The 15,270-nt window shown below is 36.0% G+C and overlaps 1 protein-coding gene across 1 annotated transcript in view; it reads left to right on the top strand.

Annotated features, from left to right (window-relative positions):
- The window catches only part of LAMA2 (laminin subunit alpha 2), a 335,803-nt gene that overhangs the window by 85,998 nt on the left and 234,535 nt on the right, over nt 1-15,270 (top strand). Inside the window, exons 3-4 of the mRNA XM_059468183.1 lie at nt 1,129-1,241; nt 14,348-14,590. Coding sequence (XP_059324166.1) covers nt 1,129-1,241; nt 14,348-14,590 — 356 coding nt within the window. The remainder of the gene's footprint in view (nt 1-1,128; nt 1,242-14,347; nt 14,591-15,270) is intronic.

Here is a 15,270-nt window from a genome sequence, read left to right as displayed (position 1 = left end):
AATAATAGGTAAATTAATCAGTAATTCATAAAGTAATTATTTGCAATTCTATGCCCAGCTGGTAATGAATCATGTTCCAGTTTTGTACCAAGGAAACCTGTGAGTTTAGAAAGTCATCCTTAATAAGAGGGGTAGAGGTTTCTCCTAATTCATGTTCTAGCAAGCAGAACTTGCATAGAAGAAACTTACTGTATATGAATTTCCTTTGGTTTATTTTCCTCATAATGTCCAGACTTGCTCTGGAAAATTAGGGACTTCAAAATATAGATTCTTGTACCTTTTAAAATTTTGACTTTGTTATTCTCCATTTTGTAAAGGAAAGAAATGAAAAAAAAAAAACCTGGGAACATTGAGTGTGATTTTTCTCAGTTTAATAATATTCGAGTACTAAGTTAGCAAACTTGGATAATGTAGAGGATCTTGAAATTCAGGAAACTCAATTCAGTAAATAAATTTGTATCCCTCTTAATTAGGATTCATGTGGGACACTGCAGCAGAGGAAATATAGACATGAAAAATAATGCATCCTGGACTTTGATATGGATTATAACCAAAAAACCTTTATATGCATGTATGTGAGTCAGAAAATTTTCCAGTTGAGGAATATATTCTGTGATGATTTCAGAATCATTTCCTCTGTAATGATTTGTGAATTATTTCCTGAATTATTTCCAGGTGTGCTTAGAAATATCTTGGAAATGCCAGTACCAGTATTACTTTAATCTCTGCATTTCTTGCACACCATATCTCAGGTTTCTGATTTGTTGTTTCTGTTGCAACATCCGATGACTTTTGCAGAACTTGAAACTTTGGAAGATTGCAGGAAGTGTTTATTTGCTTTAAATGCCTGCATTTTCTGTAGCATCAGGAGAGCCTTCTGCAATTAGATGTTCTGAATGACCTTATAATCATAACCAAAATTAAACAACTAATATTAGATCAGTATTCCAGTAATAATAAGCATGACTGGTGACCCAAGAGTACAAGAAAAATTAATTTATTCTTTTTTCTTTTTGAAGTCCTGCCTTATTAGTTCTGTAATTGCCTTAAAATTTAGATTTCAGATCAAAAAAAAAAAATCTTTTAATAGTTTTGAATTTTTTTTTTGTGTTTCTGCTGTTCTAACAGAACGACACCCAATAGCAAATGCAATTGATGGCAAGAACACTTGGTGGCAAAGCCCTAGTATCCAGAATGGAATTGAGTATCATTATGTGACCATTACATTGGACCTCCAACAGGTACACTTCTATTTGTTTGTTTCTGAGCTTGCTTGCTTGCATGATAGATCACCTGGATTATCTTAATTTTTGCACTGTGTTGCTTTCCTGTATGAAGACATGACCAGTTTCTCCTGCAATTTTCTGTTGTTCATGTGGATATGACTGACCCATTCATTGTAACACAATGTTCCAAATTAAAAAAAAACTACTTCATATATATTTTTAGTAAGTCGTGCAGTTTTAAGTACCTTTTATCTGTGAAGCTGAAGTACTTGTAGGGTAGGGATTTTTATACCTGGAAAAGCCTTTGAATCCTGGAAGTGTTATTAGCATTCTGGCTAATAACAGAATTATTAACCCTCATTGCTAATGGCAGAAACAATTCTACATCTGCTTTTTTGGCCTTGTATATGCAGAAGTATTCAATATGCATTTCTCTTTCAAACAGGAAAGGTAAAACATTTACAAAAGTTTGAGATTAGAATCCTGTGCATTACAGAGGCTTGTGGGGTTTTTTAACATGTCTTTTAAGTTTTCAGAGTTATTTGCTGGCTTGCTTTTACAGCAAGGAATTGTGCCTCTTGTTGCTTATGAACTGTTAATATGCAAGTAGCTCTGGGGCATTAAAAGTAAATTCCCATCCTTGGTTTCATCAACCCAGAAATTTTAGTTGTATGGTTGTTTAGGTCAGATCTTCTAAACTAGGCTTTAACACTCCTATTTTTTCCCCTGCTATTTCATTATCTAGATTACTATCAGATATTAGCAAATTTATGAATTTTTGAATGTTTTATGTTTTCTTATATATTAAAAGCTAGCAATTAAAGGGTCAGTGAAGATACTGGAGAAAAAAGTTTGGGTAGTTCTAATGCATTTAAAAGGCTTCTCCATGTGCCAGCTGACAGCGGTCTGAGAATGCAGCACTGTGTGTGGCGTGGGTTTGGGGTTTTTTGTTACTATTTTTTAAAAATGAGACAAGGATCAAGTCTGACCCTTTTTCTTTCCCATGTCCTATTACTTACTATTCAAAGGAAGCTTGGCAGTCCTTCTGCAGCTCTAAAGCTGATACCTTCTCTTAAGCCCATTCATTTGTTGTTGGCTGGAATAGAAGCAGTGTTGAGTTTTCTGTGGATGTCAGAGAGGTGGGATAAGGCCCTGTGTCACTAATGCTATCTGGCACACCCTTTATGAGCTGAGTAACCCATCTAGTTAGGAATGCCTGGGATTTTACTCACCACCATACAGGAACAGAGCAAGTATTGTTCCCCAAAATGTACTAAAAGATCTGCTGCGATTTGCATGGCTTTTGGACTGCTCAGTGAGGAATAAGTGTTGTTTGTGTCTTGAGAAGTATTACGAGTTTTTGTTTGCTAATCCAGGAATTTCATAGTCAGATCATTATAGACTATTAAAGTAACTGATGGAATATGAAATTTTTCTTTCAGCTTTGGTTTTGTGTAGGAGTCACTATGAATGGTGAAGGTCACCAGATATCTCTGGAATCTCACTTAAAAGAAATTCCATTCTTTACCTTTGGCTTTTAGGAGATTCAGTAATTGCTATGTTTGTGTTGATGAATTCTTGCTTTAAGTATAAAGATGCTCAACTTCCTTTTGTGCGACAGAAATAACAAATGAAAAATCCACAAGTAATGGACTGAAAATTGCAGGAATGCATTAGTTCTTATGTTATTACTGGTAATTATGATAGTGTATGGAATGCTTTTAGCAATCCCAATTTCATGAAAAAATCAGTAAAATAATTACAATTTCGTCATTTATATACTGCTTGGCCTTTTAGGGCAGTGACTTTTTTTTCCTTTTACTTTGTTGTGCAGGGAAGCCATATAAAAATAATGTATACTGTTTAGCTACAGCTAATAAACTAGAGGAAGTAATGTTTACTTAATGTTAGAACAAACCCAAATATTATCAGTCCAGTTGGGGAAAATGTTGTATTTTTCTTATTTTCTCTCAACAGCTGGATTTTGCCTTAATAGTTAAAAAGGGCTTTTATCTATAATGGAGGCTAAGTTTCTAATTCATTGAAATATGCTTGAAATTTTTACTCCATATATTATTAAAATATGAGTTGAAAACTGGAACTATCTGGTACTGAGCATCTTTGATAATTTGCTCTTAACCCTTCACTTTCCCCCACTTTTTAGCCATTGTAACAAGTCTTATCTATATCACAAGAAAATTATGGAATTCCACTCATGCCTGTAAATGTGAGATTATTTTTTACGGTGCTTTTCATCCAGCAAGTGCATAGGAGGTCAAAAATACAGATTTATTTGGGAGTTTCTCACATGAATTTAAATGGTGGTTAGAGTGACATGTTGAGCTGCCTTGGTAGATCCAAGTTTGGAAGAGGGGGTTCACAGATGGGCTGGGTGCCAAGAGCAGCTGTCTGCTGTTCTGCATCTCTTAGTCCTGCTGGTTGGGGAGGGTCTGTCTGCTCTGCCTTGAGAGTGTTGGGTGGTTCTAGTGCAACAGAGGTACTTCAGATCTCATGAGTGCAGTGTTTAGCAGAACTGAAAATAAGCCTTCTCTTCAAGGATTTCAGAGCAGAGGGCTGGCAAAACAGAAATGCTTAGGCGTCTAGGGAGAACATATTCCCTGTAGTCGTGGTATTTCTAAATCCTCAACTGATCTTAATTTCACAGTGATGTGGAAGATTAGTAGAGTATCTTTAAAGAAAATTGACAAATTCACAGGAGAACCAGTTGGCATTTTGAGGTGAAGTGGTCAGCCCATCTGTTGCTGATTTCTACACACATCAGGACATTTTTATTAACTAATTCTCAACTACTCTAAGGTAGCAAGGACATTGGCAATACCGTTGATACTGCTCAGATACTTGTGCCAGGAGCATATTTATGTGAAATTAGACTTTTTTGCTATGCACTTCATATTTTTTAAATTATGCTGGAATATTTTATGTGAATTGTAGATGTATGGAACGCAGGTGCATCCAGAGTTAATATTCTGGCAGAAATTTCTGGATTTAATAACTATGTCTTAATTGCTTGGGACTGTGGAGGATCAGTTCAGTGTCCAGGTGATGCTTTCCAGGAATACATATTTGAAGAAAAAGAAAGTACACTCTACAGAGCCTTGTAAGCTGCAAGAGCAAGAATAACTGATTCAGCTATGCAGCTGTTTCTCTCTAAAACACTTCTACTTCATCAGTTGCTAGTTCCCTAAGCTCTGACAGCATCCAGCTCTTTCACCTTATCTTTTCATCCTGTCCCCTACCCTTCTTCTGTAGGAAGGGAGGAAGGAGTCTAAAAAATCGTGTTTTGGCCATATGTAGAAATCACTGCAGTCACCATCCGTTCCAAAGGCAGTCCCAGAACACTTATTACAGGAATGGTGTCATACAGGAAAGAGACCCATGAATTAACTAAATCTGCATCCCTTCCTAATTAATTTTTTTTTTTTCTTAAAGAAGAAATAATCAGGCCTTTGAGTCTTGGCCATTTCAAAACTGTTGCATGATTTTTGGATTCTGGAACAATGTCCCTGTTATCTGTTTTGAAATTACTAATGGAACCCATTATTTGGGTTTTTATACAGTTGAACCCCACAATAATGTCCAGTTCAACTAATCCTTTAGGGATTGACTAAAGGTAATCGTAGTGAAAGTCGTAGTGAAATAAGAGGATGATATTTTACAACATTGATTATTTAATACAAAACTGTAGGTTTTCATTTTAACTTACAACCGTTGACTGGACAGTGGCTTTCTCAAAACGTGTTGAGAAAGAGAGCCATATTAAAATAGCTTTTATATATTAGCTGCATAGTCATATAGGAATATGCATATCACTGGACAACATTTGGTTTAATGTTATATTTTCTCTTCTCTGGAATATCAAATACATTTTCCATTGGGGAAAAAAAATTACAGCCAGCTTTCTGTTGAATACCTTCTGATATCAAATATCAGAACAGCTAAAGGAATGAAGAACAGGTTAACTATACTGTTTAGTCTTGGGATATAAGAAACAGTTTAGTAAAATGAAGTGCCATTTGGTATTTATGTGGTAAATTTCTATATATGTGCAATCATTTTGTTCAGGTGTTCAATTAATATTTTCCTTCTGTCTTTTGCCATCTAATAACTGCAGGCTTAAAATACTTTCAAAACTGCCTTTGTAAAGGTAAGGCTTGAAGCTTCTCTTCATTCCCAAATCAGAAAGTAGTTTAACAGAAATGAAGTTTAATCCAAACTTGGACTTTTCTCTAACAGAAGACAGTCAGTTTTGTTCATCATCAAGAATATTTGTCTAAAGAGAAAAAAAAGTGGAAAAACTGAAAGTCTGTTGAGACTATCACACTGCAATTCCCTGATTGCCGCTCTTCCCCTCCCTGCTGAGGGGGAGATGTTTCTGTACTTCTTGTTCTAGCACTAGCATTTGTGTTGCCATGCAGGAAACCAGATGTACCTTGGTACTGAAAACTATGTCCTGTTTTGTTTTTTTGGGGTGTGGTTTCTGCCAGATCAATTTTCTGATTTGGCTTCCTTGTGTGAGGTTTTATTGCCAGCTTGTGGGAAGGGGCAGCCAACACTCTGTGTTGGCTTCAACATTGTAAAACCTCAATCAAGGAGTACGGTGCTCATCTGTGAGCTACAGTCCAAGCCTGCAACATAGAGCTGTCATCCTCAATATTTGTTTTTACTACTTCTTGCTCATGAATCATTCCATTTTGACGCTATGTAGACATCTGAGACTTCAGAAAACAAATTCTCTCATAACCAAGCCAGTTTCCTGGCTCAGTTACACCTAAGCAGTAAATAAGTGACAGCCCAAAAGAGATGCAACTAAAACCATAAAAAATGACTGTTGAATCAGTTAAAAAAAGAAAAAGAAATTAGATGTTGTGTTTTAATAAAGTCCGCAGCCAACCTTAGAGAGGTATGTTAGTTGCAATGCTCATTATTTTCTCATTTCTTTTTTTCATTAGCTTCATAGGCTTGAATCTTAACATTTAAGAGATTCTCTTAAGTTCTTTCGTTTTACAGTTTGCTGGTAATGAACTAAATAGATATCTATAGGGTGGAAAAAGGAGTAATTTACCTTTCTGATAGTCTTTTAAATTATTATTGTTACTTTTTAATTATTTTGCATTATTAATTAGTATGTAATTTTTAAATCTTTTAAAAGTAAGACTATTGGACTTGAAGTCAGCTTATAATGAAAGCGTTTGAAAAACTCAAAAAGAAAAACAAGAAAAAAATTGTATATAAATATACCAGTAAGGATTTATAGCAAACATACCTAGAAAAAATTGTTATCATGAAAACAAACAAAACATTAGCAAATATTTTGACATTACAGTAAACATTTTTAAGAACTACCTGTTTTATATGCTATTAGCAAATCTACTTTAGATTATGTATCTTTCCACCTTGATTTCCATTTGCAGGAAGGAGAGAATATGTGCACACTAATAAGTAACAGATTTTACCCAGGGTTCCCTTCTTGTCTCAGAATAAAGTTTTCCCCACTGATGTCACTCAAACAAAAGCCTAAGGAAAATAAAATTATCTTTTTTCCCAGTTAAGGACTGAGACTGCACCTTTATGCCTACCATAATTCCTGAAGAGGCTGCTGCATGAAGCTTTCTAGGTGTTCTAACAAACAAATGTTAGTGAAGATGCTCAAGCTGACTTTCCCACAGCATTGAAAAAGAGAAAGTTTTTTGTGAGTCGTTCAATAGTACATGGAGGGAGTTGTCTAAAATGCATTATGGAATCACTGTATTGAAAGATGAATTGTAATACCCACCAAACAAAGTGCTGTAAGCTGGGTTGAAGAGGTATTATAATTTGTTATATGAATATCTACAGGATTATTTTGCCCCTTTTTTCATGCTCACCCCTAAATCAGACCATAAATATATTGCTTTTTGCTTAGGCAGAAAGATTTGTAAGTGACCAAGTCCTCTCAGATTCAGTTCATAATACACAGTACCAAAAATTTTGAAGTATTGAGAATTTATACATTTTCTTTTTGAGTTTATATGCCTTATATTTTCCCTGGATGTCTGTAACATATACATTCCACTTTGCTAATTTTGGCTTTAAGGAAGAGAGCTATTCTCCTTTGAATCTAGTGACACATACGTTCTGACATGAATATGAGGTTGTCTTCTGATTTTGTGCTGTCAGCTGTCTTGGTTCTGAAGAAAATTGTGGAGTCTGGGAGAAGGGCGATGAGATAAGTAAGGGGTTCAACAGATTCTCAGTCTTGAGCAGATTTTGTTATTGGTATTGAAGGAATATTTTATCTTTAAATAGTTTATGATGAATAAGAAGCTTACTTGAAAAAATAAGTTTTGCAGCTGATGATGGTTGTGAAATAGTGCTTCTGTTGTGATAGGCACATTAAAATGTACAGATTTGGTATGAGTAAGTGAGAGCTCATGAGAGGACACTGCATGGAAACATCAGTGAAGGAAATAAGAATGCTTCACTCTGAGTAATCTCAATGCTAATAGATCCAGGTTGAGCATCAGTTCTTGGATCTGGAAAATTTTTTTAAAGGATTTTTTTTTGGTGTTTTAAGTACCAAAATAGAGAAGCAACCATTTCTGTCCTCCCCTCTTGTCCAGGTTTTAAGAAGAGTTTGGATATTGGCATTTTCATCAATTTTCCTTTTCTCAAAATAGTCTTTCTCCATGGAAAAAAGTTATAAACTTTAGAAAATAAAGAGAAATTGCTTTCTGTTATTATTTGAAAGTATTGTGAAAAGAAATTATTAACTTCAGCCCTCTGTTCTGGTATACACGAGGCCAATGATGAGCAGCAGAAATAGTCCAGAGAAAGCAGCTATTCTTTTTGAGGCCTTCACAAACAGCTGGACAGTTGGTAATGGAGAAAACCAACTGAGAAAATTACAAAGAAAAAAGTTGACATTGAGAGAAAATTCATAGGTTCTGACTCCTTCCCTTTGGCTTAATGTGTCTCAGATATTCAACAGCTGGACAACTTGAGTACTTTACAGTTTGACAAGGTATAAAGTGCATTCTTTCAATAAACTTTGTGGTTTTTTTGATTTTTGAATTTTTTTTAATGGCATCTTGTACCATGAACAAAAGTTGAGAAGTCTTAGTACAATGTGTTTTTTGTCACAGAGAAGAAAGTGTTCTTAAAAGAACTTGTGCCTCTCCAGCAGTTACCTACATGGAAGGGAGAAAGCTAAGCTTATTCTAAGCTCAGGTATTTTTACAGGTTTTTTTAAATTTTTTTAAATTAATGTTCTGCTGTCCTTAACTGAATGGGACTGAGCATTGTACAAAAGTGAATTTTTGCCTAACTAGAAAAGATTAATTTGCAACTAGTTTGGAGGCACCCACCTTAGAGCTTTTCAAGACTGGCGATGATAAAATCTTTCTCAATTTTTCACATGAAGTGCTGTGGATATCTTAATTTTCATGACATTTGTAGCTGCAAATTTTTGTAGTTACAATTTTTCTGGACCGATGATGCCCTGCTAAAATTGCTTTCAACACTGGAAAAAAAAAATCAAATCTATATTGGAATCAGTTGTGTCCTTCTTTCAGCCCAAATTCCCCATCTGGTAGCAGAATTTCAGTTGGAAGCAGCTGAGAGGTACAGGAACAACATTAAAGGCGAACTGTGGCGTGGTGGGAGATGTTCAACACTCTAAGCTGATGGTAGTGGAATCCTGCTAAGTATGTGTTTTTTTCCACCCATGCCAACATTTTCAATTGTAGAAGTTCTAACTGTGAGCAGAATATTTGAAATCATGGCCACTGTCTCTAAGGACAGTAATAGAAAAAATATGTGCTAATTGGCCATTTGAGGAATCTGGAAAGCCATTCGATCTCTAAAGAAGGCTTTTTCTCCATCTGAGTTGGATGTAAGACTAAAATAAGAAGATTAGTTGTTCTTAAATAGCCAATTGTATAAAAATTCTTGCATCAAAGCTGTCTACTCTCTTTCATACATAGTAAACCCAAAAAATAATCCATAACAGTATCCATGAATTGAAATATTACTGACCTCAGAAATTGGCCTCTGAGAATGCAAGGAACTGTTTCTCAAAACTCACACAATCTGTGCTTCAATTCATGAGTAGTTGAATTCGGTCTGTTTCATGTCTTAAACCTTTAGGAGAGGCCAATCCAAAATGAGAAACAGTGAAAATGTGATATTTAAGATGTGCTGCATATATAACAATTGTTTTTATATGTGAGTATCAAGATAGAAGTTAATGATTGAGGAACTTCTGCATGGAGCATCTGTTTATGTCTTTGATTTCTGATTCTTGGTCACCTGTGGTATTAGAATGGCCTGTGTCTGTTTTCACATTCAGACTGTAGCAAGGCACAGCTCATATTCCTGAGAGAGTGAAACACACACATGGCTGCACAGAGCAACATAAATAGACCACGATGCCCTGTCAGCAGCCACATGAACACAAACACAGTGTGGCCTGCTTCACCCTCTTCTTCCTCTCCAGCTGATCAGGATTAATGTCTGCTAGGGGCATATACAGCTTGAACTTAGCTCTTATTCACACATACCCACTGAAGAGAGAGAGCACACCTAAAGAAGTTATTTAGAAACAGGATTTAGTGAGAAAATAGGATAGACTTCAGTGATTGAGGTCAGGATTAACAACTAGCTGATCACTCAGCTAGTTGTAGTCAACTTGTTCCTTTTATCTTCTTTTCCCTCTATCTTATACTTGTTCCTTCTTGATCCATCTTGATCTACTTCTATTCCTTCCCCTAAATGGTTCCATTGTAAGTCTCACCCATTTATACAATCCCCTTAACAGATCCCATAATTAATTCTGCATAGACTTTCCTCTGCTTCTCTTAATGAGGGGCACCCCCCTGTAGCTAATAACCCCTTTAACCTCAGGGAGTTCTGAGGCAGCCTCAACTCCTCTGGATGGTTTTCACAGTGGGACAAGGGGTGCCTGCAGTGCTTTTTCTACCCCTATCAGCACTTTTAAATAACTGCTTAAATAATTCTGTGTCATGGTAAAGGTCCTATGGTGTGACAGTATTTATACCAGCCTGTAAGGAAACTAGTCCTTGCCTAAGTCCTGAGACTGAACTGCAACAATAATCAGCAACATAATATAACAATAATAATAAACAAGTAGATGCAGAGCTTACACCAGATTGTTGATGGGACCCTCCATTAGGGAAAATAAAATTTTCTGTTGAGAAAATGAAATGGAAATACTTCTGTAGAACTGTGTGGTACCTTTTTTTCTCTGCTGATATTCTGATTTACATGAATGTTTTCTAACTGAAGGATTTATTTTTTAAATAGAAGCACAAGTGGGAGTTGGACACAATGAGATTTCCTGCTTCAGTAGTTAACCCTATGTAGATTAATGATTCACTTCAGCTCTAGCTGAATAATATTAGTGTAGCAAATTATCCTTTATAGTAGGATGCACTTTTCTGTGTCTTATGAGGCATTCACAAGAAGGTACAGTGCTATAACTTATGCAAGTGTTCCTACAATATGTGCTTCATAGTTCTCACTGCTGAGACAATTACCAGTGAAAATGAGACCCAAGACTCATTTTGTTTCTCATCTTGAGGATTATGTTGCCTATAATTTGGGAAAGGTTTAAAGGAGTATTTAGACTATTTCCCTCCCACTCCCATAATTATACTGCTATGGTCACATGAGCAGGAACAAGTAGAAAAAAGCACCAGCTGTGTTTTGGCAGCTGTGTTAATGATCTTTTACATGCTACCAGGAAGCTTGGTATTGCTCCATTTTCCAGTTTGTATAAGCAAGCTTGGGTCTCTAGGTTGCATTCTGTTGGACTTGTACAAATCCAGGTGTGCTCTAAGATGGTGCAGTTGCTCTGTCAATTGACATGTGTTGGTTTGTTGATGCTTTCTGAAAAAGTGAACCAAACTGCTCCATCAATTACCCTGGAGGAGTAAAAGCTTGGTGTTACAATGTACTAGGAAGGCTGGCTTTAGAACACTGAACCATTTCACTTTTTTTTTGATTGTGGAAACAAATGCAACAAAACTCAATGATCCATTAGACTTTATTAGTTTTCTCATGCCAGTAAGTACTTACTGGTTTTGTATTTGCTAAAAAACTCCACAATAAAAAAGTTATTCTTTTATCTGGAGAAAGACAGTTTTCCAGCTGATTGGAAAGTCAGCATTGCTTCCATTACATTGATTTGCTTTGAGAATAATCATACAGCTGCTATTAATTTGAGTCTGTTTTTTGTCACTGCCAGCTTGCTGAGAAAGCACAGTAAAACATGGCATGTTTTACTTTGTTTGTGAGGCTTTTTGCCTCACAGCACTGTGGTGAGCTGGTAGTGCCTGGTGTGGCTGATTGAACTGGGGCAACCAGCTTCTCATGTCATGCTAAAGCTCTAGCTGTCCCCCAAAGGAAAGGTATTTTTAAGAAGCATGGATTAACATCCTGTACTTTCTTCAGCCTAGCCTTAGAAAGATCAGGAATAATATCAACAAGGAAAAATATCAATGTTTGTGATGCATGATGCTTCTGGTGCATCTTCCTTTGTCTGCAGTGAGCATTAACAGCCTACCAATTTTTTAAAATATTGGTAGTTCCAACTCTGTTTCTCTGTCCTGGAAGTTAGTGGGTTTGCTGTGACAAAAGGTACTCTTAGAGGCTGGGACAGTAGTAGTCTGAATCAAGTTGAAAACTGTAGCTGAATAGTAGTTAAAATCACCAGCTCTCTATGTGTATTCTTTTATTTACATTAAGAAGTTTTTTCTTGTCAGATTTAGATTAAGAGAAATTGCATCCATTCCACTGTGATGTGCAACATGCTGTTTACTCTCCACTGTGGTTTTTTGTGGGTTTTTTGCAGTTTCATTTACAGAGCATGCTAAAAATAATGAAAGCCAAAGGTGTATATTAAACTGCAGTCAAGCAATGCTCTATCTGAAGGCAAGAAACAAGACTTCAAACACATTCTCAGGAAAATATGCAGGAAATGTTATTGGAAGAGGGCTTCAATTTGAAAAAACACTGTAGAAAATTTCCCTCTCCCACACAGCCTAGTATTTCAAAGCAGGCAAACAGAAAAGAAGACTTCCTGTTGCTCACACCTCTTTGCCCCACAGAGCCAGTGCATCCAGGATGTTTGCAGAGCTAAATGTTTTTCTGGCTGTATTTAATAATGAATCTATAATGAAATTTTGAAATTTTTAGGACTTCCAAAAAGGAAACTATATATACACACACCTGTGGCTTTGAAGTTATTGTGAGATATGTCCTAAACCACAGATCTTCCATGGTACAAACCCTAGCAATGTGTTTATCCTCAGTTGTTACCCATTCAACCTATAAGGAACAGATTATTCTGAGAACTTTAAGTAAATTTCTTATGTAAAACTAAAAAAAAAAGTATTTAAAAGTACTCTGGAATGAAACCTCTGTTCTATATTTCTTACATTTCTAAGAGCTTAACTGGGAGGTGAGCAGTTTGGAGAGATTTATTAATGTTTTGCTTGTCTCTTTTTATTGTAAAGAGTATTAGTGACGCTGATCCAGGATAGTTAAAACTATAGTTGTTTGTGGCCACAAGTGAATATAATACATATATATATGTAAATGAGTTTGGGAGAGGAAAGGGGATTTATGAAAGGGGACAAGTGACTGTATGATTCCTGTTGGAACAATGGAATGAAACACAGTTTTTTTCATTCTCTGGAGTATTTAATGTTATTGAAGAAAAATATTGAGATAATCCTCCAAGTAGGTACAGTTACAGACATGTTCTTCAGATTGAAATAAATACAGCCTCACTCACTTCTTATTCCTCTGAAAAACTTTGGCTGCTAGTGATTTATTTTTCTGACTGAAGTAACTGTGAGTCTTACCACACTTTCAGCATCTGCACAGAAGGCAGGAATGATAGTTGGAGATAAAAATTTTCTTTGTCTTCATCATAAAGTGTTCGGGAATATTTTCTGTACTCCTTGCCACTTAACACATTTCCTATTTTACAGTAATACTGGTAGGTAATAAACATGAATTCAAATCTCCCTACTGTTTCTTTCATTGTTTACTGATCATCTAAGCATTCACAAGAGATTTTGTGTGGATTAAGTCTAAATCTTGCAGCTTCTTTACAATGACTATCCAATACAAAAAGCTTTAAGTATTAAATCATGCATAAATGCCATGATAGCTTCTGGCATCATCATGTTTAGACTTATAGCACTGCATCTTAAAAATATTAACTTGATATTTCTTCTGCTTTTCTAATACAAATAGCTGCTTCTTTTCCTTGGCTTCAGTTCTATCTCTGTAGCATATGGCTTTTAGCAGGTTAAAAACCAAACCAAACCAGACCTGTGTCACTAATGTTTGTCATTCTGCAATTGCAAATGTATTTGTGGTTTGCATTCCAGCAAGCGTGTACACAGAAGTAAACCTTGATAAATCAATTGAATAGGCAGGTAAAATGGACTGTAATGAGCATTGATTATCTGCTTGTATTCTGTTTCTGTAGTGAGATTTGATGTGTCTCTGTCCTGTAAAGCTTATTCATGGTCACAGTGCTGAGTTGGGTGAATGTTTTGTAGAATGATTGAAACAAGATTATTTTATAGAATGGTTTCAGCATGATGTGATTATCTTTCAATAGCTTAAAACTCTGTTTTTCTTTGACAGAGATAGAGTTGTAATAGTTTGGCAACTCTTAAACATTGTGGAAAGTGTATGTCTATAAACACACATAAATGGATAAAGAAACAATGCCACTCTTACAAATTGAAAATACTTGAAAACAAACTTTGCAAACATATGGCTGAAATGGCAGTTTAGCAATTACCTACTAAGCTATGTGAAACTTAGAGTGCTTTGTAATTCTATTTTCAAAGTCTCTATTGGCCTAATGAAACTAATTTTTTTGTTTTCAGAAATGTCAGTGGAGAATTTGTTTCTGTAGTTTTAAGAGTTTCTGTGTAATTCAAGGCCATATTGCATTTCTAGGGGAAAGAAAACCAGTCAATTAGCATGTTTACTGTACTTATTTTGGCAGCTATGAAGAAATTAGAATGAATTTTTCATTGTGCATTTAGTTGTATTTTAACAATTCTTGTATTTTTCAGGTTTTCCAGATCGCGTATGTTATTGTGAAAGCAGCCAACTCCCCTCGTCCTGGGAACTGGATACTGGAGCGCTCGCTGGATGGCGTGGACTATCAGCCCTGGCAGTACTACGCCATCACAGACAGCGAGTGCCTGACGCGCTACAACATCCATCCCCGGCCTGGAACCCCGTCCTACGTAAAGGATGATGAAGTCATATGCACTTCTTATTATTCCAAAATCCACCCTCTGGAAAATGGAGAGGTAAGATCAGATGGTGTTCCGTATGCAACGCGGCAGAAAAAAAACCCTTTGGTTGATTGGCTAATCTGCCTTCAGCAGAGTGTTTTGGTACAACTGAAAAATGTGATGAGAATCTATTTGCAAGTTTTAAAAGCTCATCTTACGTGGTCCTATATAAATGCACGCAAGGTTCCCTCTAACAAGAACATTCTACCGAGTAAACCAAGAAGTAAAAGAGTTTATCAGCTAGGCATTTAGTAGTTTCAGACAACTTTACGTGCTTGAAATATGTTCCCTTGTCACTTGTGAACAAAGGGGAGAATACTTGGAAAAATCACCAACTCAGTGAAATCATAAAACACTTTTCTTTTAGATGCATTTTCAGTCCCTGTGTACAAGCCAGGATGTCAAATGATAATGATTTTAACCAGAATTTAATTTAATGCTTTAAGAGCTGACCCTCTGCCCCTGTTTATGCCTATTTCTTCTTCTTTCAGAGATCTCTACTCTTTTACACTAAGTCCAGGCACATGAATCATGGAACAGTCATTTGGTCTAATTGAGGGTGTGGAAAAGATGTGGTGGACTTGAGAATGAGAATCTGTAGTTGAAAGAGCAAGGCAAATGTAACACCTGTAGCTGAAAATGCAGCCTTTTCAGGCACTTAAAATAATGAGAGAGAAAGCTGAATGTTACACATT

This window comes from Ammospiza nelsoni, chromosome 3 (genome assembly GCF_027579445.1).
Source record: "Ammospiza nelsoni isolate bAmmNel1 chromosome 3, bAmmNel1.pri, whole genome shotgun sequence".
Lineage (NCBI taxonomy): Eukaryota > Metazoa > Chordata > Aves > Passeriformes > Passerellidae > Ammospiza > Ammospiza nelsoni.
The sequence above is the reverse complement of the archived record's forward strand: the minus strand, read 5'-3'. Positions and strand labels throughout refer to the sequence as shown.